The following is a 24,419-nucleotide window of genomic DNA, read 5'->3' on the forward strand; positions in this document are numbered from 1 at the left end:
GAAGGTGACCATACAGGTGGACGAGGGTAAAGCAGTTGACATGGTGTATATGGATTTCAGTAAGGCGTTTGATAAGGTCCCCCACAGTAGGCTATTGCAGAAAATACGGAGGCATGGGATTCAGGGTGATTTAGCAGTTTGGATCAGAAATTGGCTCGCTGTGAGAAATCAGAGGGTGGTGGTTGATGGGAAATGTTCAGCCTGGAGTTCAGTTACTAGTGGTGTACCACAAGGATCTGTTTTGGGGCCACTGCTGTTTGTCATTTTTATAAATGACCTGGAGGAGGGCGTAGAAGGATGGGTGAGTAAATTTGCAGATGACACGAAGGTCGGTGGAGTTGTGGACAGTGCAAAAGGATGTTGCAGGTTACAGAGGGACATAGATAAGCTGCAGAGCTGGGCTGAGAGGTGGCAAATGAGTTTAATGCAGAAAAGTGTGAGGTGATTCATTTTGGAAGGAATGACAGGAAGACAGAGTACTGGGCTAATGGTAAGATCCTTGGTAGTGTGGATGAGCAGAGAGATCTCGATGTCCATGTACATAGATCCCTGAAAGTTGCCACCCAGATTGATAGGGTGGTTAAGAAGGCGTACAGTGTGTTAGCTTTTATTGGTAGAGAGATTGAGTTTCGGAGCCATGAGGTTGTGGTGCAGCTGTACAAAACTCTGGTGCGGCCGCATTTGGAGTATTGCATGCAGTTCTGGTCGCCACATTATAGGAAGGGTGTGGAAGCATTGGAAAGGGTGCAGAGGAGATTACCAGGATGTTGCCTGGTATGGAGGGAAGATCTTATGAGGAAAGGCTGAGGGACTTAAGGTTGTTTTTGTTAGGGAGAAGAAGGTTAAGAGGTGACTTAATTGAGGCATACAAGATCATCAGAGGATTAGATAGGGTGAACAGTGAGAGCCTTTTTCCTCAGATTGTGATGGCTAGCACGAGGGGACATAGCTTTAAATTGAGGGGAATAGATATAGAACAGATGTCAGAGGTAGGTTCTTTACTCAGAGAGTAGCAAGGGCATGGAATGCCCTGCCTGCAACAGTAGTGGACTCGCCAACGTTAAGGGCATTTAAATGGTCATTCGATAAACATATGGATGATAAGGGAGTAGTGTAGATGGGCTTCAGAGTGGTTTCACAGGTCGTCGCAACATCGAGGGCCGAAGGGCCTGTATTGCGCTGTAATGTTCTATGTTCTGTGTTCTACACCAGCTGCACTCAAAGCACACAGCATTCTTTTGTCTCTTATTGCAACGTGTATCTTGATTTGTTGGCCCGACTCAAACTGTTACAACATTACAACAGATAGCTCTCTATCTGCAAACAGGAAAAATGGCTTTTAATATATATTTGCAAATTACTTCCCCTGCAAATTGCTGATTACCTCACTTTTAATCACACCTTTAGCAGACATACGGTCTGTATGCATTCTAACCTCGGTTTTAAGAATATTACTGCAAAAGTACAAACTATAAAGTGTGGCAATTTCTTATATTCATTACAAAACCATCAAAGAAAAATCTCTGAAAAAAGAAAACAAATTCACCAATAGTAAAACCTGCCGGGGTAGCATGTGCACGTGAGGAGAATTGCAGAAAATTAATTGTCAGCTATTAGCAAGGCGTCAAAATAAAATATTCTTGTTGTAAACTGTAATTAATGTAAGAAATTTCCACAAATTTAGTGTAGATTTTCTGTCTCACTGTTCATTGGTTTTGTAAATGGCTGCGAGCAATGAGAGATTGTTTGAGCAACCATGTCCTACAGCACAGGGTTTTTATTGATTTTCTGTCACCAATTTCCTGAGCTGACTCATTTCTCATTTCTCCTGAATACATTGACTCTTACTTGGGTGCAGCTCCAAAAGTGCAAACTACCCAGCACCGATTCCTTCTCCGGGTGTCCTGTTCCTTCGGGTCATTACCTTCAGGGGTGCAGGGAGGGTGTCGGTCATCCTTTCTGCCCATCGAGCGAGGGGGAGGGGGGCTGTCATTCAGGATCTTGCGCCAACTGGGCACGAGGGAGGTACCCGCTGAGCCCAGGCCGGAATGCAGGCTGCTTCGTGAGGGCGCTCCAAACTCAGGCAGGGTGGAGGAGTGTCTCTGTGGAACAAACCCATCCATTTCTGAACCAGTGCAATTTGTGAGTGAGATATTAGAACAGGACTAAAACGTTTAGCCCCTGGAGCTCTGCCATATGGGCGGCACAGTGGTTAGCCCTGCTGCCTCACAGCGCCACGGTCCCGGGTTCGATTCCAGGCTTGGGTGACTCTCTGTGTGGAGTTTGCACGTTCTCCCCGGGCGCGATTCTCCGCACTCACGACGGGGCGGAGAATAGCGGGCGGCGCAAATTTTTACGGCGACGCTGGTCCGACGCCCTCCCACTATTTTCTACCCATCCCCCCCCCTCCCCCGACACGAATCGCTGCTCGCCGTTTTTTTACGCCGAGCAGCGATTCTCCCCTGGCCGATGGGCCGATTTCCAAGGGCTTTACGGCCGCTTTCACGAATTTGAATACACCTGCTATACAAGTTCGTGAAAACGGCGCCAAAGTGCCGTTCTGCACAACCATGCCACCGATTGGCACGGCCGCACCACGGCCGTGCCAAGGGTGGCATGGGCCCGCGATCGGTGCCCACCGATCGCGGGCAGCGGGTACTTACCCCGCGCACTCTTTGTTACTCCGCTGCCCCGCTGGATCAGTCCGCGGGGCGGCTGAGGGGCATTACGGACGGCGCATGCGCGGGTCTGACGCATATGCGCGGATGACGTCATCCACGCATGCGCGGGTTGGAGTCGTCCAATCCGCGCATGCGCGGATGACATCATCATATGCGTCAGCCGTCGCTAATTTTGGCGCGCAGGCTTAGGGAAATTCATCAAGCCAGCGATGCCGTAGTTCACGGGGCCGCGATGCTAGACCCGACCGGGGAGCAGAATCGGGTCCCGGGAGGGGGCGCAGAGGCTGCCGTGAAACACGGCCGTTTTCTTGGCAGCCTTCATGACTCTCCGCCTTTGCGGAGAATCGCGCCCCCCGTGTCTGCATGGGTTTCCTCCGGGTGCTCCGGTTTCCCCCCACAGTCTAAAGATGTGCAGGTTAGGTGGATTGGCTGTTCTAAATTGCCCTTAGTGGACAAAGATGTGCGGGTTAGCCGGGGTTATAGGGTTACGGAATTAGGGCGGGGGAGTGGGCTATGTAGGGTGATCTTTCAGAGGTTTGGTGCAGACTTTTTTTTAAAGTATTTTTATTAAGGTTTTGCAGAATTTTTCATAATAAAACAGTAGTAACAATAATAACAAAACAAACTAGAGTGAACATTAATATAGTGTAAAAAGAGAATATACAATAACAATTAAATAGACACAGTAAGAGGTCTTACAACACCAGGTTAAAATTCAACATGTCTGTTTCAAGCACTAGCTTTCGGAGCGCAGCTCCTGAGGAAGGAGCTGCGCTCCGAAAGCCAGTGTTTGAAACAAACAAGTTGGACTTTAACCTGGTGTTGTGAGACTTCTTACTGTGCTCACCCCAGTCCAACGCCGGCATCTCCACATCACAATTAAATAGACATTACCCCACGCAACCCAGTCTTCCCACACCATCCCAATGAAGCACTCCCCCCCCCCCCCCCCCCCCACGGATTGCTGCTGCTGCTGACATTTTAATTTTCCCCGAGAAAGTCGACGAGTGGCTGCCACCTCCAAGAGAACCCTAGCGTAGATCCTCTTAAGGCAAACTTTATTTTCTCGAGGCTGAGAAACCCAGCCATGTCGTTAACCCAAGTCTCCACACGGGGGCTTCGAGTCCCTCCACATTAATAAAATCCATCTCCAGGCTACTAGGGAGGCAAAGACCAAGACATCGGCCTCTTCGCCCCCTGAACTCCCGGGTCTTCTGACACTCCAAAGATCGCTATCTCTGGACCTTGGATATTGCCCTCGCGAACCCTTGCCAGAACTCTCTAAGCTCCGGGCATGCCCAAAACATGTGGACATGGTTTGCAGGGCTGCCCTTGCACCTCATACAACTGTCTTCTACCCCAAAAAACTTGCTCATTCTCGCTGCCATCATGTGTGCCCGGTGGCCTGGCACATGATGAGGAGGAATTAACCCTGCCCAGGACCTCTGCCCACAGACCCGCTTCCATCTCCTCACCTAGCTCCTCCTCCCACTTGCCCTTGAGCTCGATGGGTTGAATTGCCTCCTTCTGCATTGTAGGGGTTCCATTCAGCTAAAGCTTATGTGGAGCCTTTCACATAAATGTTAGCGCTTTATCGCCGACCGTGCACTTTTAAAGCATACTGACTATTGCAACGTGGGAGACATGTCAGCCAATTTGAGCACAGCAAGCTCCCACAAACTTCAGCATGATATCGTCCAGATCATCTGTTTGTGTAAATCTTGATTGAGGAATAAATACTGGCCGGCTCACTGGAGGGGAAATCCCCTGCTCTGCTTCAAAATAGCGCCTTGGCATATTTTATATCCCCTGAGAGGGCAAAAGAAGCCTGGGTTTAACATTACATCTGCAAGCGGGCAACCCCTCAGTCCTGCAACTGGAGGCCAGCCTCAATTTTGTGCTGAGGCCTCTGGAGCGGGAATCTAGACCACAAACATCTGACGTGCGAGGCAAGGGAGCTTCCCATTCAACCATGGCTGATACTTCAGATGAATAGGCCAGACCGACCTGTCTTCGAGGCCAAGTGTGGAAGACTCTGTAAAATCAATGGGAAAATATTGACAGAAATAAGGTGATAAAATAAATGCTGCAGGAAGTAATCATCAACTTGGAGAGAATGCGGACGCGCAGACATGAAAGGGTGAATTGGGCAGTAACTGAATGCTGTGAAAGTAAGTCACCCGGTTTGAAAGTTCGATTTCAGCACACAATGTGGGGGCTAATTGCTGATTAGCACAACTTGAGCTTGCCTGGAGACGCTGGAGCAGAACACGTGTCAGTTTAGGGCTCATAACTCAGATCGCCAGCAGTTTTCCTGGAGCAGTTTATGCGGACTGCACTCACTGAGGATGGGGCTCATTGCACACAAGAGGCCTGTCTCAGGATAGCGCACGAATCAAGGGGCATCACAGCCTGGTATGGCAACTGCTCGGCCCAAGACCGCAATAAATTACAGAGAGTCGTGAACACTGCCCAGTCCATCACACAAACCTGCTTCCCATCCATTGACTCTGTCTACACCTCCCGCTGCCTGGGGAAAGCGGGCAGCATAATCAAAGACCCCTCCCACCCGGCTTACTCACTCTTCCAACTTCCATCGGGCAGGAGATACCAAAGTCTGAGAACACGCACAAACAGATTCAAAAACAGTTTCTTCCCCACTGTTACCGGACTCCTAAACCACCCTCTGACTAATACTACACTCCTGTATGCTTCACCCGATGCCGGTGTCTATGTATTTACACCTTGTGTTGCCCTATTATGTATTTTTATTTTATTTTATTTTCATGTACTAAATGATCTGTTGAGCTGCTCGCAGGAAATACTTCTCACTGTACCCCGGTACACGTGACAATAAACAAAAATCCAAATCCACATAAAGGTTCTCATTCCCGGCACTGGAGACGCTTGTGGAGGAAACCCCGAGGGGAAAGGATGTCCTATACTCACAGGGTCAAAGGTCTCTTGTCCTCCTGCCCTCTGCAGAAGCTGCTGCTGCCCCACCCTCGCCTTGCGTACCTCCGCCCCTTCCACCGGCAGAACAAGACACACTTAATTGGTTCCCCATCCACCACCTCTAATCATTCACTCTCTCCACCACCAAGGTACATTGGCAGCCCTGTGCACCATCTACAAGACGCACTGCAGCAAATCACCAAACTTCCTGAGACAGCACCTTCCAAACCCATTACCACTACCACCTAGAAGGACAAGGGCAGCAGGTACCTGGGAACCCCACCACCTGGAATTGTCACTCACCATCCTGCCTTGGAAATGCATCGCCGTTCCTTCACTGTTGCTGGGTCAAAATCCTGGAACTCCTTCCCTAACCACACCATGTGGACTGCTGCGCTTCAAGAAGGCAGCTCACCACCACCTTCTCAAGGGCAATTAGGGAAGGGCAATAAATCACAGAAGCACAACTCTATTGGCACTCATTCTCACGGCACCGAAGACTTGGGTTCGATCCCGACCCCAGGTCAAGGTCCGTGTGGAGTTTGCACGTTCTCCCCGTGTCTGCATGGGTCTCACCCCCACAACCCAAAGATGTGCAGGCTAGGTGAATTGGCCACGCTAAATTGCCCCTTAATTGGAAAAAAGAATTGGGTACTTTAATTTTTTTTAAATTACAGAGTCACACAGTGCGGAAGAGGCCCTTCGACCCTTTGAATCCGCACCAATAAGTGAAAAACACCTGACCTGCCTCCCTAATCCCATTTACCAGCAATTGCTCATAGCCTTAAATGTTATGACGTGCCAAGTGATCCTCCAGGTACCTTTTAAAGGATGTGTGAGGCACCGTGCCTCAACCACCCTCCCAGACCATCACCACCCTCTGGGTAAAATGGTTTTTCCTCACATGCCCCCTAAACCTCCCGCCCCTTACCTTGAACATGCGTGGCACGGTAGCACAGTGGTTAGCACTGTTGCTTCACAGCACCAGGCTCCCAGGTTCAATTCCTGGGCTTGGGTCACTGTCTGTGCGGAGTCTGCACGTTCTCCCCGTGTCTGCGTGGGTTTCCTCCGGGTTCCTCCCAGAAGTCCCGAAAGACGTGCTTGTTAGGTGAATTGGACATTCTGAATTTTTCCTCTGTGTACCCGAACAGGCGCCAGAGTGTGGCGACTAGGGGCTTTTCACAGTAACTTCATTGCAGTGTTAATGTAAGCCTACTTGTGACAATAATAGAAATTATTATTATTACTTGTGTCCCCTCGTAACTGACCCTTCAACTAAGGGGAACAGCAATTCCCTATCCACCCTGTCCATGCCCCTCATAATTTCGTCCACCTCAATCAGGTCACCCCTCAGTTTTCTCTGCTCCAGCGAAAACAACCCAAGCCTATCCAACCTCTCTTCATAACTTAAATATTCTATCCCAGGTAACGTCCTGGTCAATGCTGGCCTAGCCTGTGAACAAATTCATTTAAAAAAGGCAAATCCCTGGGAAGATAACGTGGACCGAGCACTCCCTTTCTCCTGGTCACTTCGATAAGATAAGACAGCACTTCGATAATTTGCAGATAGCATGTTAATATTGTCTTGACAGAATGCCCCAGAAAATCTTGCAGTGTTTCAAATATCTTCTTCAAACCTCCGCCAGCAAGCGAACAGCACATAAGCAATGAACCTTTAAACAGTACTCAGGATCTTCAGCAATCTTCCAATCAGCTGGTTGCTCATAGGAGAGGGCATTAGTTCAAAAGCGAGCCACCAAAATGCTGTGCAGCCTTGCTAATAAGCATCGGCTGGCATTTTAATTGTCAATCAGCCGCTTAACGATCCTTCGGCCAGCCCTGGTGTAGAATTCCACTCCTTGCTCCAAAGGGGAGTCTGAGCCAGTATTGCAAATTGAGACTTGGTCACCTCTGAAATATCGCGGGAAATCGCCTATGAAATCATGGCCCCAATCAGAAAATATCCTCAAGAAATGCTGCTGGATCCTGTTTTGTATTATCTTTATTTATTGTTCTTTTGTAACATGGAATCTCGTGAGCAGCAATTCCTCACACAACATCAGAGGGTATTAGATACACACGCACCACAGTGGGACAGGAGGCACCCAAACAACAGGTAAGTTCACTTCACTGGTGGCTGCACACAAGTTCCATTAAACCCAACTTCACTGCTTCTGGGTGTGGGAATTGAACTTAATTCAGTACCAACACCATGAAGATGCTGCCCCCTCCTGGTTAGATTCAACAATGGCTGGATCTTTATGAAGGGCAATAATAGTTTTGGCAGCTGCCTGTGAGGTTCAGTTCAGTGTTTGCATTTTGATCAGAAATGTGTGTGAATATCAGTGCTGAAAGTAGAATGTGTTTTTACATGTAACGATCCCATTGTCAGGTGTTTACCTTCAGTAGAATGTTGCAGGAATTATTTTGTGTCACGCACGCCAAAGGCAATCTGGCCAGTTTTACTACAGCTGGTGGCTCACAATTAGCAGCACTGGTGCAGAATACAAGTGGGTTTAAGTCAAGATCAAACTTTTTTTAAATTTAGAGTACCCAATTATTTTTTCCAATTAAGGGGCAATTTAGCGTGGCGAATCCACCTATCCTGCACATCTTTGGGTTGTGAGGGCGAAACCCACACAAACACGGGGAGAATGTGCAAACTCCACACGGACAGTGACCCAGGGCCGGTATCGAACCTGGGACCTCAGCGCTGTGAGGCAGTATTGCTAACCACTGCCCCACCGTGCTGCTCACAAATCAAGATAAAATCTGCCTGAGACCATAAGATATAGGAGCATTATTAGGCCATTCGGCCCATCGAGTCTGCTCTGCCATGCGATCATGGCTGATACATTCCTCATCCCCATTCTCCTGCCTTCTCCCCATAACAATTGATCCCCTTATTAATCAAGAAATCCCCTAATTAATCAAGAACACCAGATATGTGCTTGAGGTGCCGTTACCTACAGGGCTACAGTCCAAGAGCTGGATGGTGAAATTAGAAAGAATAGTTCTTTCTTAGAACATCTGAACTAGGAGCTGGAGTAGGCAATCTCGAGCCTGCCTCACCGTTCAATACGATCACGGCTGATCTCATCCTGGCCTCAACTCCACCGACCTGCCCGTTCTCCGTAACCCTTCAACCCATTACTAATTAAAAATCTGTCTAACTCCTCCTTAAACTTACTCACCGTCCCAGTATCCACCGCAATCTGGGGTAGCGAATTCCACAGATTCCTGACCTTTTGGGAGAGGTAGTTTCTCATCTCTTTTAAATTTGCTACCTTCCAAGTATCCCATCAAACACGCCCAGGGATCCCACTATAATGACTCGTCAAACACTCCTGGGGGTTCATAGAATCCCTACAGGGCAAATGGCGTCTGCACCTACCTTCCGAAAGAGCACCTTTCCTCGGCCCACATCCCCCAGCCTCGCTCTGTAACCCCGTAACCCCACCTAATTTGCACATGTTTGTAACCTAAGGGGCAATTTTGCAGGTCCAATCCACCTAACCTGCACATGTGGGCAGCAGGGTAGCATGGTGGTTAGCATAAATGCTTCACAGCTCCAGGGTCCCAGGTTCGATTCCCGGCTGGGTCACTGTCTGTGTGGAGTCTGCACGTCCTCCGTGCGTGGGTTTCCTCCGGGTGCTCCGGTTTCCTCCCACAGTCCAAAGATGTGCGGGTTAGGTGGATTGGCCATGCTAAATTGCCCGTAGTGTCCTAATAAAAGTAAGGTTAAGGGGGGGGTTGTTGGGTTACGGGTATAGGGTGGATACGTGGGTTTGAGTAGGGTGATCATGGCTCGGCACAACATTGAGGGCCGAAGGGCCTGTTCTGTGCTGTACTGTTCTATGTTCTATCTTTGGAATGAGAGAGGAAACCCGCACAGACACGGGGAGAAAGTGCAAACTCCACACAGACAGTGACCCAGGGCCGGAATCGAACCCGGGTCCATGGCGCTGTGAGGCAGCAGTGCTAACCACTGCACCGCAGGTTAACAGGTGATGCAGAGAGGTGGACTTGTTAGGGGGACTCATTCTTCCCTCTCACCTCGAAATATACTCGCGTACTCCCCAGGTTTTGTTAAACATCTCGTGCACAGGGAGAGTCTCTGAGCCTCGGCTTCTGCTCACCAATGCTGAAAGTGTCTGGATTGGGGTGAATGAATGTGGCCCCAGGGCAGACAGTGGCCTCCACCGAAGGCAGTCTGAAACCCTCTCAATGTGAGATTTTCAGTTGTTTGGTTTCAAGACTCTTAAACGCGGGAGAGAGTTTGAGCAGCCTTCGAATCTCAGTCAGAAATTCTTCACCAAACGATTGTGGGCATCCAGAGAGCATCTTTCTTACCCTGTGGTCCATTTTAGCTGCAGTACGACTGGGAAATTTAAGGAAAGCAAAGATTGAGCTGCTTTTCCTTTTCTGGGGTACTTTGAGCCATTTCTCTCCACATTCCCTCTGGCGCTATGTCAGATTTACTTGTCCCAGTGGAGGAGATTCCATAGGAGAGCATCGCCCTCTGGTGTCTGTCCCCTGGTGCTGCAACGATTTACAACCTTTGTTGGGCGGCTACAAAATTCCCAAAGCCAACCTGTGATCGATTGCGCCTGGCAAAGCGTCAGACAAATCCTGGTCAAACTGAGTGATTGAGGATGGGATAGACCAAAAGAAGTTTGTGAATGAGCAGGTTTGTGCCTGGTTTCATTTGATGGATAACGGTGAAAGAAGCAACCGTTGTGATTCTGAAGGGAGAGGTAGCAGTGATAATATAATGATAATCGATTATTGTCACAAGTAGGCTTCAATGAAGTTACTGTGAAAAGCCCCTAGTAACCACATCCGGCACCTGTTCGGGGAGGCCGGTACGGGAATTGAACCCGCGCTGCTGGTGTTACAAGCCAGCTGTTTAGCCCGCTGTGCTAACCCAGCCCCTGGATAAGACAGGGTTAGATACAGAATAAAGCTCCCCCTGCACTGTCCTATCAAAACCTCCCAGAGCAGATACAGGTTAAGTAAAGAGTAAGGCTCCCGCTACACTGTTCTAAAGCTTCGCCATGCCCCAGTCTCAGACATAAGTATCTCAGCTCCATCTTCTCACACCGACCATTCTCTGAGTGAGAGCGCCAGTCTAGTTCAAGGTGGTTTTTGAGTTTGGGGAACTTCCTCGCTTGGAACTGAGACGAGACTGTCAAAAATTCATGGAGGAGTTTTCTAGGTTACAGATAGAAACTGATCCCAGGCCCCAGATTTGATGGTCAGTGCACCATCGAACCTTCTTACTTTGAGTGTAAATTGTGAAGGAGTTGGATTCTGCCGATAACATAGGTTCCCTAACGGGACTAAAGTAATTCATTGACTGTGAAGCACCATGGGACATCTTGCGATTTTGAAAGGCGCTCTATAAATGCAGGTTATTTTTCCTTGCCCTGAGCAGTGCAAACTTAAGGGTCTGGAATTTCAGTGGGGATTCTTCAGGGAGTGAGATTCTTTGGTTCAGCAGGATCCCTCAGAAAGTGTGTGGCTACAAACAGCAGCTGACAGCATTCCCCCAGGGTTTCAGAGGAAGGTATGGAATTTCAGTGGGAGAATGCCCTAAATCGGCCCCAAAATACTGAGCAAGGAGGGTGCAATTCAGGAGAAGTCTTTAATGGCGTCCAGTGCTACCCATAATATAATATTGTCACAAGTAGGCTTACATTAACACGGCAATGACGTTACTGTGAAAATCCCCTAGTCGCCACATTCCGGCGCCTGTTCGGGTACACAGAGGGAGAATTCAGAATGTCCAATTCACCTAACAAACACGTCTTTCGGGACTTGTGGGGGGAAACCGGAGTACCCGGAGTAAACACCCGCAGTCACGGGGAGAACGTGCCGCACAGACAGTGACCCAAGCCGGGAATCAAACCTGGGACCCTGGCGTTGTGAAGCAACAGTGCTAACCACTGTGCTACCGTGCCACCCTCAAGGGCTACCTGGTTCAGGGTCTTCAACCCACCCCCTGTTTGATGCCTTTAGATATTTCGACTCCATCTGTCAAAGTGGGCTCCGTTTGGTCCTTTGGGTTTTAGGGGAGAGTTGAAGGTGAGGGGGGGCGCGTTGCTGGGGGGCTAATAAGAGACAGTCTTCCCGAAAACCAGAATATTCAGGATCTTGATCCATGAGAAGGCTGCGGATCCAGGCAGCAGACCGTGTAACATCTGCATTTGGGATGGACTTGCGCAACACCTCAAGGAGCAGCTGGACACACAAAGGTAAGACTTCCCAGCAGGGAGAATGCTGCGAGGTTTCTGACTGGGAATCAAAGAGGAGAAGAAGCCATTCTTCGTGGGGAGGTCCAGTCCCACTCAGCCCCACTCTCCCATCATAGCCTCCGCCACTTGGAATCTCCCAAATGTTTTCCCTCCACCAGCCCGGCTGCCATGTTATCCCAACGTTTCTCATCCTGGGAAAAGCGGTGGAGCGGTTTGAGTCGAAATGGGAAATCAGTTTACCTTGGCTGCAATATCACAAAATGGTACATCTCTTATCACCCTCAAGTGTTCTGCTGAACCTCCTTGTCAAACTTCAACATGACGCTTAGAGAAACTTCACAAACACAAAAAAATTACCAGGAGCCAGAACATCTGCACTCTCTTAATTGACATCAACTTGAATTGTTCCAGCGTTCACTGAACAGTAACAGGCTCTGACTGACCTCTGAATAAACCCAGTGTTTACTTACCTGCTGTTGGTTTTGACACACTTTCGAGGATATTCCTGATCTTAAAGAGCACTGCATGCTGTAACGTAGGAGCTGGTATTATTTCGGATTTTATATATTCCGATGAGCATGGAGGTTTCATAATGGAGAGCAGCAAAGAGGTCAATCTAAACCGCGGCCACTGTTAGAATACTGCACCCTGTTTTGGATGCCTCGCTTTAGAAAGGATGTTTTGGACTGGCACAAGGTGCAGTAAGAGATTTACCGAAGTAATATCAGGGAGGAGAGTCTTTAGTTATGAAATAAACTGGTGTTCAGCCAAAGAGGTTAAATGATGATCTGATAAGTGGGTCTCAATTATGAGAGGTTTTGATGAACTGGAATTGATATAGCAGAGACTTGACACAGTAACTATCCCACCGGGCCACATAAGGAGATATATAAGGGAGATTTGGCCAGAGTGTGAGGTCTTAAAGAAATCAAAAATGAGGAGACAGAGGCAGATACGATTGGGGAGGGAATTTAAGAGCTTTGGGGCTGAAAGCATTGACACCACAAGTGGAGGGATGCACAAGAGCTGGAATTGGAGGACTGGGATCTTGGAAAGTGGTCGGGCTGGAGGAAGCTACAGAGGTAGTGAAAAGGCAAATTCACGAAAAGCTATGAGTGCGGAGCACTGTAGGGTCAGTGAGCAAGCGAGGGTGATGACTGAGAGGGGCTTGGTGCGCGTGATGTTCATTCAGGCTTGTGGTGGGCTCCAACTTTATAACCGTGGTTTTTAACGGTCGGCAAATCATACTGTGTGCACGTCAAGGTTTCATGTATATCCTCCCGATGGGCGAGAATCCCTGCTGGAAGCACAACGTCGGAAAATTAGCCCTGTCTTGGATTGTTCTTCCCTGGCCCTTGAGGGGAATGGGGCAAAAAACTCCAGGACCTAAGTCTAACATTACAGTCTACATTGTTCAACATGGACCAGTTTAGAGTCTCCAGATGGCAATTCAGTGGTGTCACTTGAACTTAGGTCTTAATTGGCTATCTCAGTCTCTAGCTACCTTGATGACCTTCGCTCCCCAGCTTTCAGTGCAGCTCCCCTTTGAAGAAGTGAATCAAGATGGCGGCTGCTGTCAGTCAGCCAGACCCTCCCGTTGCCCAATTTGTTTTCCCACAATTTCATGTTGGTCTTTATTCGGACTGGAGCACATTCTGAGCTGCATCCCACCGGATGGGCCCCATCATTCCATGGCCACACAACCAGCCCTCCACGCCCCCAGCCTCCCGGTGAAACGGTGCAAGGTGGTTTCTCATGGTGTCTGCATTTTTCCAACAGTTCATGGCATCAAGTGGACCTGCAGTAATGGGAACACCAGCGCGGGTTTCTCGGTGGAGCAGCTCGTTCAGCAGATCCTGGACAGCCATCAGACCAAGCCACAACCTCGCACTCACAACTGCCTGTGCACCGGCAATCTGGGTAGGACTGACCAGGGGTAACCCTTCCAATTAGCGCGTGGCTCTTAGCGGTTTACGTTTTGAAAAATATTTTGGGGGGGGTCTTATTTTCCATCAAAGTACTCCCTCCCCCTCCCCACGCCACTCCCCCCCCCCCCCCCCCCCCAAACAACCCTCCCCTCCACCCCACTCCATAAGCTGCTGACTCCTTGCTGGAGTCTATCTTCACCAACACCCACCCCGCTGTGCGAGCTGTTCAGCCATGTCAGAGACGAACCCACTCTCGCCCCCCTCCCCCGCCCATCCACTGCGGGAGGTTGGGGGGGGGAGGCGGATTCCCACAGGTTGCCCGATTGCAACAACATAAATGTCCACGCTTGTATTTCGACCACGGGATGATCGATGAATTTAGGAGCAGGGAAATTCTGATCCCACTCCCTCACACACACACACACAGACACACATTCCAATGGGGGAAGCGGGTAGGGGTGGGTGGGGGAGGGGTCACTGCAGAGCAATCAGGCCTTTTCCTGGGCTGCCCCTTTCTCTATCCCGGGTGGAGTTGGGAAACTGAGAGCATTGCCCCCAAATGTTGCACGGAACAAAACTGAGAGGGAGAAACAGGGAACTTTCATTTACATAGCGCCTTTCATGACCTCAGGATGCTCCAGCGCACTTTGCAGCCAATTAAGTACTTTTGAAATGTAGTCACTGTTATAATCGCAGGAACACGAGAGCTTATTTGAACACAGCAAGCTCCCACTAACAGCAAGGTGTTAATTTAGCATGCAATCCCGGATCAATATTAACCAAGATATTGGGGAAGACTCCCATGCTCGTCTTCAAAATAGTACCTGTGATTGTTTAACATCAATCTGGGAGGGCAGACAGGCCATCTCTTCTGTCATTACAGCGCCGAGGATTCACCTTGGGCTCCTCCTACTCAGAGAAACCAATGGTTTGCATGCATTGCATATCACTGCTTTCTCTTGAGACCAGGGAGGGAGTTGCTGGGTGGGGCGGTGAAGAGGCTCGGAGGGAAGAGCTGTTGGGGAGGAGGTTTGGGGTGACAGGTGGGGTAGGAGGCTGGCAGAAAGGGGAGTCATGGGGCTGCTGGAGGGGTGGAAGGGGGTGTTGGTGGGAGGAGAGAGAGGAATCGGAAGGGGTGGATGGTGGTTAGCAGGAGGCAGCAGCAAGCTGATAAAGTTGGTTGGGATATAAAGTGGGCTGTTGAGAGAATGGTTGGTAGGAGCAGTGAGAAGAGGACGGTGATGAGAACGGTGAGGAGAGGGTGGTTGGTGAGGGATGGTGAGGGGAGGATCGTTGGTGAGGGACGGTGAGGAGAGGGTGGTTGGTGAGGGATGGTGAGGAGAGGATGGTTGGTGAGGGATGGTGAGGAGAGGGTGGTTGATGAGGGACGGTGAGGAGAGGGTGGTTGGTGAGGGACGGTGAGGGGAGGATGGTTGATGAGGGACGGTGAGGAGAGGATGGTTGATGAGGGACGGTGAGGAGAGGGTGGTTGATGATGATAGTGAGGGGAGGGTGGTTGATGAGGGACGGTGAGGAGAGGATGGTTGATGAGGGATGGTGAGGGGAGGGTGGTTGATGAGGGACGGTGAGGAGAGGGTGGTTGATGAGGAACGGTGAGGGGAGGATGGTTGATGAGGGACGGTGAGGAGAGGATGGTTGGTGAGGGATGGTGAGGAGAGGGTGGTTGATGAGGGACGGTGAGGAGAGGGCGGTTGGTGAGGGACGGTGAGGGGAGGATGGTTGATGAGGGACGGTGAGGGGAGGATGGTTGATGAGGGACGGTGAGGAGAGGGTGGTTGATGATGATAGTGAGGGGAGGGTGGTTGATGAGGGACGGGGAGGAGAGGATGGTTGATGTGGACGGTGAGGAGAGGATGGTTGATGAGGGACGGTGAGGGGAGGATGGTTGATGAGGGACGGTGAGGAGAGGGTGGTTGGTGAGGGACGGTGAGGAGAGGGTGGTTGATGAGGGACGGTGAGGGGAGGATGGTTGATGAGGGACGGTGAGGAGAGGGTGGTTGATGAGGGACGGTGAGGAGAGGATGGTTGATGAGGGACGGTGAGGGGAGGGTGGTTGATGAGGGACGGTGAGGGGAGGGTGGTTGATGAGGGACGGTGAGGAGAGGATGGTTGATGAGGGACGGTGAGGAGAGGGTGATTGGTGAGGGACGGTGAGGGGAGGATGGTTAATGAGGGACGGTGAGGGGAGGATGGTTGATGAGGGACGGTGAGGGGAGGGTGGTTGATGAGGGACGGTGAGGGGAGGATGGTTGGTGAGGGATGGGGAGGAGAGGATGGTTGATGAGGGACGGGGAGGAGAGGATGGTTGATGAGGGACGGTGTGGAGAGGATGGTTGATGAGGGACGGTGAGGGGAGGGTGGTTGGTGAGGGACGGTGAGGAGAGGGTGGTTGATGAGGGATGGTGAGGAGAGGATGGTTGATGAGGGACGGTGAGGGGAGGATGGTTGATGAGGGACGGTGAGGAGAGGGTGGTTGATGATGATAGTGAGGGGAGGATGGTTGATGAGGGACGGTGAGGAGAGGATGGTTGATGAGGGACGGTGAGGAGAGGATGGTTGATGAGGGACGGTGAGGGGAGGGTGGTTGATGAGGGACGGTGAGGAGAGGGTGGTTGATGAGGGACGGTGAGGAGAGGATGGTTGATGTGGACGGTGAGGAGAGGATGGTTGGTGAGGGACGGTGAGGGGAGGGTGGTTGGTGAGGGACGGTGAGGAGAGGGTGGTTGATGAGGGACGGTGAGGAGAGGATGGTTGATGTGGACGGTGAGGAGAGGATGGTTGGTGAGGGACGGTGAGGGGAGGGTGGTTGATGAGGGACAGTGAAGAGAGGATGGTTGATGAGGGGAGGATGGTTGATGAGGGACGGTGAGGGGAGGATGGTTGATGAGGGACGGTGAGGAGAGGGTGGTTGGTGAGGGATGGGGAGGAGAGGATGGTTGATGAGGGACAGTGAGGGGAGGATGGTTGATGAGGAACGGTGAAGAGAGGGTGGTTGGTGAGGGACGGTGAGGGGAGGGTGGTTGATGAGGGACGGTGAGGAGAGGATGGTTGATGAGGGACGGTGAGGAGAGGATGGTTGATGTGGACGGTGAGGAGAGGATGGTTGATGAGGGACGGTGAGGGGAGGGTGGTTGATGAGGGACGGTGAGGGGAGGGTGGTTGATGAGGGACGGTGAGGAGAGGATGGTTGATGAGGGACGGTGAGGGGAGGGTGGTTGATGAGGGACGGTGAGGAGAGGGTGGTTGATGTGGACGGTGTGGAGAGGATGGTTGATGAGGGACGGTGAGGGGAGGGTGGTTGATGAGGGACGGTGAGGAGAGGGTGATTGGTGAGGGACGGTGAGGAGAGGGTGGTTGATGTGGACGGTGTGGAGAGGATGGTTGATGAGGGACGGTGAGGGGAGGGTGGTTGATGAGGGACGGTGAGGAGAGGGTGGTTGATGTGGACGGTGTGGAGAGGATGGTTGATGAGGGACGGTGAGGGGAGGGTGGTTGATGAGGGACGGTGAGGAGAGGGTGGTTGATGTGGACGGTGTGGAGAGGATGGTTGATGAGGGACGGTGTGGAGAGGATGGTTGATGAGGGACGGTGAGGGGAGGGTGGTTGATGAGGGACGGTGAGGAGAGGGTGGTTGATGTGGACGGTGTGGAGAGGATGGTTGATGAGGGACGGTGAGGGGAGGGTGGTTGATGAGGGACGGTGAGGAGAGGATGGTTGATGTGGACGGTGAGGAGAGGATGGTTGATGAGGGACGGTGAGGAGAGGGTGGTTGATGTGGACGGTGAGGAGAGGGTGATTGATGGGGAACGGTGAAGAGAGGATGGTTGATGAGGGGAGGATGGTTGATGAGGGATGGTGAGGAGAGGATGGTTGATGAGGAACGGTGAGGGGAGGATGGTTGATGAGGGACCGTGAGGGGAGGGTGGTTGATGAGGGATGGTGAGGAGAGGGTGGTTGATGAGGGACGGTGAGGAGAGGATGGTTGATGAGGGACGGTGAGGGGAGGGTGGTTGATGAGGGACGGTGAGGAGAGGGTGGTTGATGTGGACGGTGTGGAGAGGATGGTTGATGAGGGACGGTGAGGGGAGGGTGGTTGATGAGGGACGGTGAGGAGAGGGTGATTGGTGAGGGACGGTGAGGAGAGGGTGGTTGATGTGGACGGTGTGGAGAGGATGGTTGATGAGGGACGGTGAGGGGAGGGTGGTTGATGAGGGACGGTGAGGAGAGGGTGGTTGATGTGGACGGTGTGGAGAGGATGGTTGATGAGGGACGGTGAGGGGAGGGTGGTTGATGAGGGACGGTGAGGAGAGGGTGGTTGATGTGGACGGTGTGGAGAGGATGGTTGATGAGGGACGGTGTGGAGAGGATGGTTGATGAGGGACGGTGAGGGGAGGGTGGTTGATGAGGGACGGTGAGGAGAGGGTGGTTGATGTGGACGGTGAGGAGAGGATGGTTGATGAGGGACGGTGAGGGAGGGTGGTTGATGAGGGACGGTGAGGAGAGGATGGTTGATGTGGACGGTGAGGAGAGGATGGTTGATGAGGGACGGTGAGGAGAGGGTGGTTGATGTGGACGGTGAGGAGAGGGTGATTGATGGGGAACGGTGAAGAGAGGATGGTTGATGAGGGGAGGATGGTTGATGAGGGATGGTGAGGAGAGGATGGTTGATGAGGAACGGTGAGGGGAGGATGGTTGATGAGGGACCGTGAGGGGAGGGTGGTTGATGAGGGATGGTGAGGAGAGGGTGGTTGATGAGGGACGGTGAGGGGAGGATGGTTGATGAGGGACCGTGAGGGGAGGGTGGTTGATGAGGGACGGTGAGGAGATGGTGGTTGATGATGATAGTGAGGGGAGGATGGTTGATGAGGGACGGTGAGGAGAGGGTGGTTGATGAGGAACGGTGAAGAGAGGATGGTTGATGAGGGGAGGATGGTTGATGAGGGACGGTGAGGGGAGGATGGTTGATGAGGGATGGTGAGGAGAGGGTGGTTGGTGAGGGACGGTGAGGGGAGGGTGGTTGATGATGATAGTGAGGGGAGGATGGTTGATGAGGGACGGTGAGGAGAGGGTTGTTGATGAGGGACGGTCAGGGGAGGATGGTTGATGAGGGACGGGGAGGAGAGGGTGGTTGATGATCATAGTGAGGGGAGGATGGTTGATGAGGGACGGTGAGGAGAGGATGGTTGGTGAGGATGGTGAGGAGAGGATGGTTGATGAGGGACGGTGAGGAGAGGGTGGTTGATGAGGGACAGTGAGGGGAGGATGGTTGATGAGGGACGGTGAGGGGAGGGTGGTTGATGAGGGACGGTGAGGAGAGGGTTGTTGATGAGGGACGGTGAGGAGAGGGTTGTTGATGAGGGACGGTGAGGAGAGGGTGGTTGATGAGGGACGGTGAGGGGAGGATGGTTGATGAGGGACGGTGAGGGGAGGGTGGTTGGTGAGGGACGGTGAGGAGAGGGTGATTGGTGAGGGACGGTGAGGAGAGGGCGGTTGGTGAGGGACGGTGAGGGGAGGATGGTTGATGAGGGACGGTGAGGGGAGGATGGTTGATGAGGGACGGTGAGGGGAGGATGGTTGATGAGGGACGGTGAGGAGAGGGTGGTTGATGAGGGACGGTGAGGGGAGGATGGTTGATGAGGGACGGTGAGGGGAGGGTGGTTGGTGAGGGACGGTGAGGAGAGGGTGATTGGTGAGGGACGGTGAGGAGAGGGCGGTTGGTGAGGGACGGTGAGGGGAGGATGGTTGATGAGGGACGGTGAGGGGAGGATGGTTGATGAGGGACGGTGAGGAGAGGGTGGTTGATGAGGGACGGTGAGGGGAGGATGGTTGATGAGGGACGGTGAGGGGAGGGTGGTTGGTGAGGGACGGTGAGGAGAGGGTGGTTGGTGAGGGACGGTGAGGAGAGGGTGGTTGGTGAGGGACGGTGAGGGGAGGATGGTTGATGAGGGACGGTGAGGGGAGGATGGTTGATGAGGGACGGTGAGGAGAGGGTGGTTGATGAGGGACGGTGAGGGGAGGATGGTTGATGAGGGACGGTGAGGAGAGGGTGGTTGATGATGATAGTGAGGGGAGGATGGTTGATGAGGGTTGATTTGTTTTGGAGTCGATATGCATCCCTGTGTCAATGAGCATTAAACTGTGTAAGATACAACTGTCATCCACTGTCACATCCAGGAACAACAACTACTGACTGTCTCTTTGATAAAAATGGATTAAACATAAATTCTTTAGATATCGGGCAACATGGGATAGATCTTATTGTAGCTTACTCCTCAAATCGGTAGGGTTGCTCAACATTGAATATCAGCCATGATGTGGAGATGCCGGCGTTGGACTGGGGTGGGCACAGTAAGAAGTCTTACAACACCAGGTTAAAGTCCAACAGGTTTGTTTGGAATCACTAGCTTTCTGAGGGTAGCTCGCCTGAGGAAGGAGCTGTGCTCCAAAAGCTAGTGATTCCAAACAAACGTGTTGAATATCAGGTTTCACCATTTCATTCCGCATACAGTTACATCCAACTGTAAGTAATCGTAAACTTTAAAAAGCCGTACTTAGAACCAGACCTGGTTGGTCGGGGGTTCGAATGTGTGGCAAAAACGCATATAGTAAAATATCCCAAGTCACGCCACAGGAATGATGATCAAACGTCGAGCCACGTACGGTGCCCCGAAATCTGGTCAAAGCGTTCGAATTTCAGGAGCCTCTGAAAAGAGGAGAGAGGGAGAGAGGTGGGAGAAGTTGAGGGAGGGAATTCTGGAGCTCAGGGCACCTGCCCAAGGGGCTGCTGCTTACAAGAGTGAGTAAATCGAGCGCGACTTTCGAGTAAGGTCTAAACTGTGTTGGGTCAGGACAGCATCAGGAAAGGAAAAGCTGTGGAGATGAGTTATTGGAGAAGGATGTTGATGCAGTTTATTGAAGGGGTCCCAAGGGAGTTGAACGCTGGAGATGGAAATAATGAGAGGTTTGGTGAGTAGACAGAAAGACTTGCTGTCTGAAAAGGAGGCAGGTTAGCCTAATGGTTTGTTCCAGTTTGTGTTTTTGATGAAGGATTTAAAGGAATTTGTTTTGTTGTATATTGGTGGGGTGTGTGGGTGATTTTAAGCCATTGAAAGCTGACGAAGCAGCTCAGAGTCGACTCTTGAAAAGGGATGCAATAAGAGCCAGACTCTCTGCACATACTCAGAGGAGAACCTCAGGCGGGTCTCACACTCAGGGCAGTCCCTGGCAGCTCTCGGGAGCGGGCGGAGGGAGGGGCTTTATCTGTCGGCTGGCTGTGGGCAGGTTACCACCAAAACTGCCATCAGCCACAGTGTGAAGTGAAGTGACTGCGGGTCACATCACCCCCCCCCCCCCCCCCCCCCCCTCCGAATCTCCAATTTGTCCGAGTTTGCGTTCTAGAAATGACACTCCCGATTCCACATTACAATCACACCATCTGATGGGTGAGGGTACACTCATCGGGGAAGGAGAAAGGAAGAACTTGCATTTATATAGTACCTTTCATGACCTTGGATTCGCCCTCCTAGGCTTTACAGCCAATGAGGTACAAACACTGTTGTTACACAGAAAATGTGGCAACCACATTTGTGCACAGCAAGCTCCCACAAACATCAAAGTGCTTGATAATGACCATATAATATGTTTTTATTTGGTAGCATTGGTTGAGGAGTAAGTATCGGCCAGGGTCATCGAAAATAGCTGCGGAATCTTTTGCATCCATCTGGGAAGGCAGCGAGGGTCTCGGTTTAACATCTCGTCAAAAGACAGTACCTCTGACAGTGCCGCGCTCCCTCTGTCCTGCGCCAGGAATGTCAGCCTAGATTAAGTGCTCGAGACTGCTTGATCTCACAATCTCCTGCCTCACCATGAGAATGCTAGCCTCTGAACCACTTCTAATATCTCCTGTGGGATAGTCCGGTGTATCTCCAAATGGCATGGGTTACCTGTCCTGTTGCCACTAGGTTTATGATTATGATGCTGGGTACGATAAAGATATTGAGCTTCTAACTGACTGGTTTTCCTGCTCCTTTCGCCCCCACCTCTAGGTGCCGGGAGCAGCGTTCACCACAAGTGCAACAGTGCCAAACACCGCATCATATCACCAAAGGTGGAGCCGCGAACCGGCACCTACAGCAGCCACCCAGAGGTCCAAAACAATGACGTCTCCGAGGGCAAGAATGACCATGGTCACGGCAAAGCCTCGAGCCGTGAGAAGCGGAACGGAAAACTGGCCAAACCTGTCCTGCTGCACCAGAACAGCACTGAGGTCTCCTCCACCAACCAGGTGGAGGTGCCCGACACCACCCAAAACTCCCCGGTCTCCATCAGCAGCGGCCTAAACAGCGAAACAGACATGGCCGACAGCCCGGCCATCACCGGCGTCTCCAGCATGGCTGTGGCCTCCGTCATGTGCAGCCTATCCCAGAATGCCACTGTCTTCATGTCAGAGGTCACCAATGAAGCAGTGTACACCATGTCTCCCAGCGCAGGGCCTGGCCAGCACCTCATTGCCTCAGACACCGGGGCCCAAGGGCTGGTCTTGGCCGTCAACTCGGATGGGCACAAGTTCGCCTTTGCCTCGTCGGCAGCCACTGGCAACCCTGACGGCTTATCTATAATGTCAGGCGGCGTGACGGAGGACCTGGTGCTCTCCTCCACCTTGGAGAGCAGCGAGAAGATCCCAGAAGCCAGCATGAACTTTGACCCCGACTGCTTCCTCAATAACCCCAAGCAAGGTCAGACGTACGGAGGAGGGGCCCTGAAAAATGACAGCAGCAGTGGCAACTCAAGGCAGTCACCAGGCAATGAGGGAGGCTACTGCTTCAGTGGGCCTTTGGTGAAGGAGATTAAGACCGAGGATAACTCCTTCGAGCAGCAGATGTCCAAGGAAGGATTCCAAGCCACTTCCACCCCCGCCTCTATTTCCTTGACCCCGGGCTCAGCTTTGCTGTCATCTGGGGGCCTCAGCCCCAGCACCACACTGGAGCAAATGGACTTCAGTGCCATTGACTCCAGCAAGGACTTCTCTTCGGGTTACGGCCAGAATGTCCAGAGCCCCCATGTTCACCAGAACCCTTCACCGAGCTTCTTCCTGCAGGAGGCCAACAAGGCCCATCAGCTGGAGCCCAGCACACACAGCAACGGCCTGAGTGACGGTGGAGGCCCTTTCGGCAATGGCTTGGGACTGGCCAATGTCAAGACGGAGTCGCCCACGCAGGCTGCGTCCAGCTGCAACGGGCCCGTACAGCAGGGCCGCATGGAAGCCACCCCCTCCCTGCAGCTGCTGCAGTTCCAGGCCAACTTCCAGCCCATCGCATCAGAGGCAGAGGTCCCCATGGAAACGGCAGCCCAGTCGGAGGGAGGCGAGGGCCTCCTGAAGTCAGCCGAGCTGCCCGCCTGCAGCACAGAGCACTACATCCAGGCAGAGGCCGGGGGCAATGGGCTTCCCATCCTCCAGGGCAACATGGTGTCGGGGCTGTACCCAGTGGCCCAGCACAGCCTGGGGCCCTCGGCCAACATGGAGCTCAATCTGGACCACTTCGACATCTCCTTCAGCAACCAGTTCTCGGACCTGATCAACGATTTCATATCGGTGGAGAGTGGCGCCGGAACGTTGTATGGGCACCAGCTGGTGGCCAGCGAGACGGGCGCGGGGGGCACCCTGCAGCAGTCCGAGGATGATAGAGCCAGGGTGGCCACCTTCAGCCAGGCCGAGATCTGCATCCCTTGCTGCAGCCCCCAGCAGCCGCAGCAACAACAGGGCCTGCAGCTCGGCGCAGGGGAAAACGGCGGCAACTCCTTGGCCTACATGCACGTGTCGGAGGTGGTCTCAGCCCAGGGGGCGCTGGGATCCCTGCAACAGAGCGGACGTTTGTTCATGGTCACGGATTATTCTCCAGAATGGTCTTACCCTGAGGTAAGGAAGGGGGCAGAGCTGGGAATTGATGCCATTCTGACCAACCTAGAATCATAATGCAGTACAGCCCAGGAGGTCCACTCAGCCTGACCCAGTCCTTGCAACGAGCAATCCAGTTCATCCCACACTCTCCCCACATCTCTGCATTGTCTTCCCTTAAGTCGATCCAATTCCATTTGAGAGGCGACTATTGAATCCACCACCCTGTTAGTCAATGAATTCCAAATCCTTACCATTTGGTGTGTGAATGTATTTTTCCTCATGTCATCACTGGTTCCAAAGAGCAAAGAACAATATAGCACAAGAACAGGCCCTTTGGCCCTCTAAGCCTGTACCGGTCATGATACCAACTTTTGTCAAAACCCTAAAGAACAAAGAACAATACAACACATCCTTTTGTAAATATTCTGCAATATGCCTTCTCTGGTTATGGACCCTTCAGTCATTGGAAACAATTTATTTATCCTTATTTACCTTTCAAAACCCTTCATGATCTTAAAACAGCTCTGTCAAATCTCATCTGGGCCTTCTCTGTTCCAAGGAGAAGATTGACAACTTTACCGGCCAATCAGTCACAGCTGTAAAGCTTCATCCCGGGAAGCCTTCCAGTAAACCTCTTCTGTCCCCTCTCTCACACCTCCACGTCCTTCTCAATGAGTCA

The 24,419-nt window shown here is 52.0% G+C and overlaps 1 protein-coding gene and 1 long non-coding RNA gene across 6 annotated transcripts in view; one reads left to right on the forward strand and one right to left on the reverse strand.

The window, feature by feature from the left end:
• camta1a (calmodulin binding transcription activator 1a) overlaps positions 1-24,419 on the forward strand; it is a 1,261,560-nt gene that overhangs the window by 1,117,772 nt on the left and 119,369 nt on the right. For 4 of the 5 annotated variants that reach the window (XM_038821445.1, XM_038821446.1, XM_038821448.1 and 1 more), the window contains exons 7-8: positions 13,673-13,813; positions 21,888-23,758. In XM_038821445.1, coding sequence (XP_038677373.1) covers positions 13,673-13,813; positions 21,888-23,758 — 2,012 coding nt within the window. The remainder of the gene's footprint in view (positions 1-13,672; positions 13,814-21,887; positions 23,759-24,419) is intronic. The other variant, XM_038821449.1, reaches the window with a different exon arrangement.
• Positions 1-24,419, reverse strand: part of LOC119979348 — a 162,324-nt gene that overhangs the window by 91,202 nt on the left and 46,703 nt on the right. The window lies entirely within an intron of this gene.

The sequence above is a fragment of the Scyliorhinus canicula genome, chromosome 16 (genome assembly GCF_902713615.1).
Source record: "Scyliorhinus canicula chromosome 16, sScyCan1.1, whole genome shotgun sequence".
Taxonomy (NCBI): domain Eukaryota; kingdom Metazoa; phylum Chordata; class Chondrichthyes; order Carcharhiniformes; family Scyliorhinidae; genus Scyliorhinus; species Scyliorhinus canicula.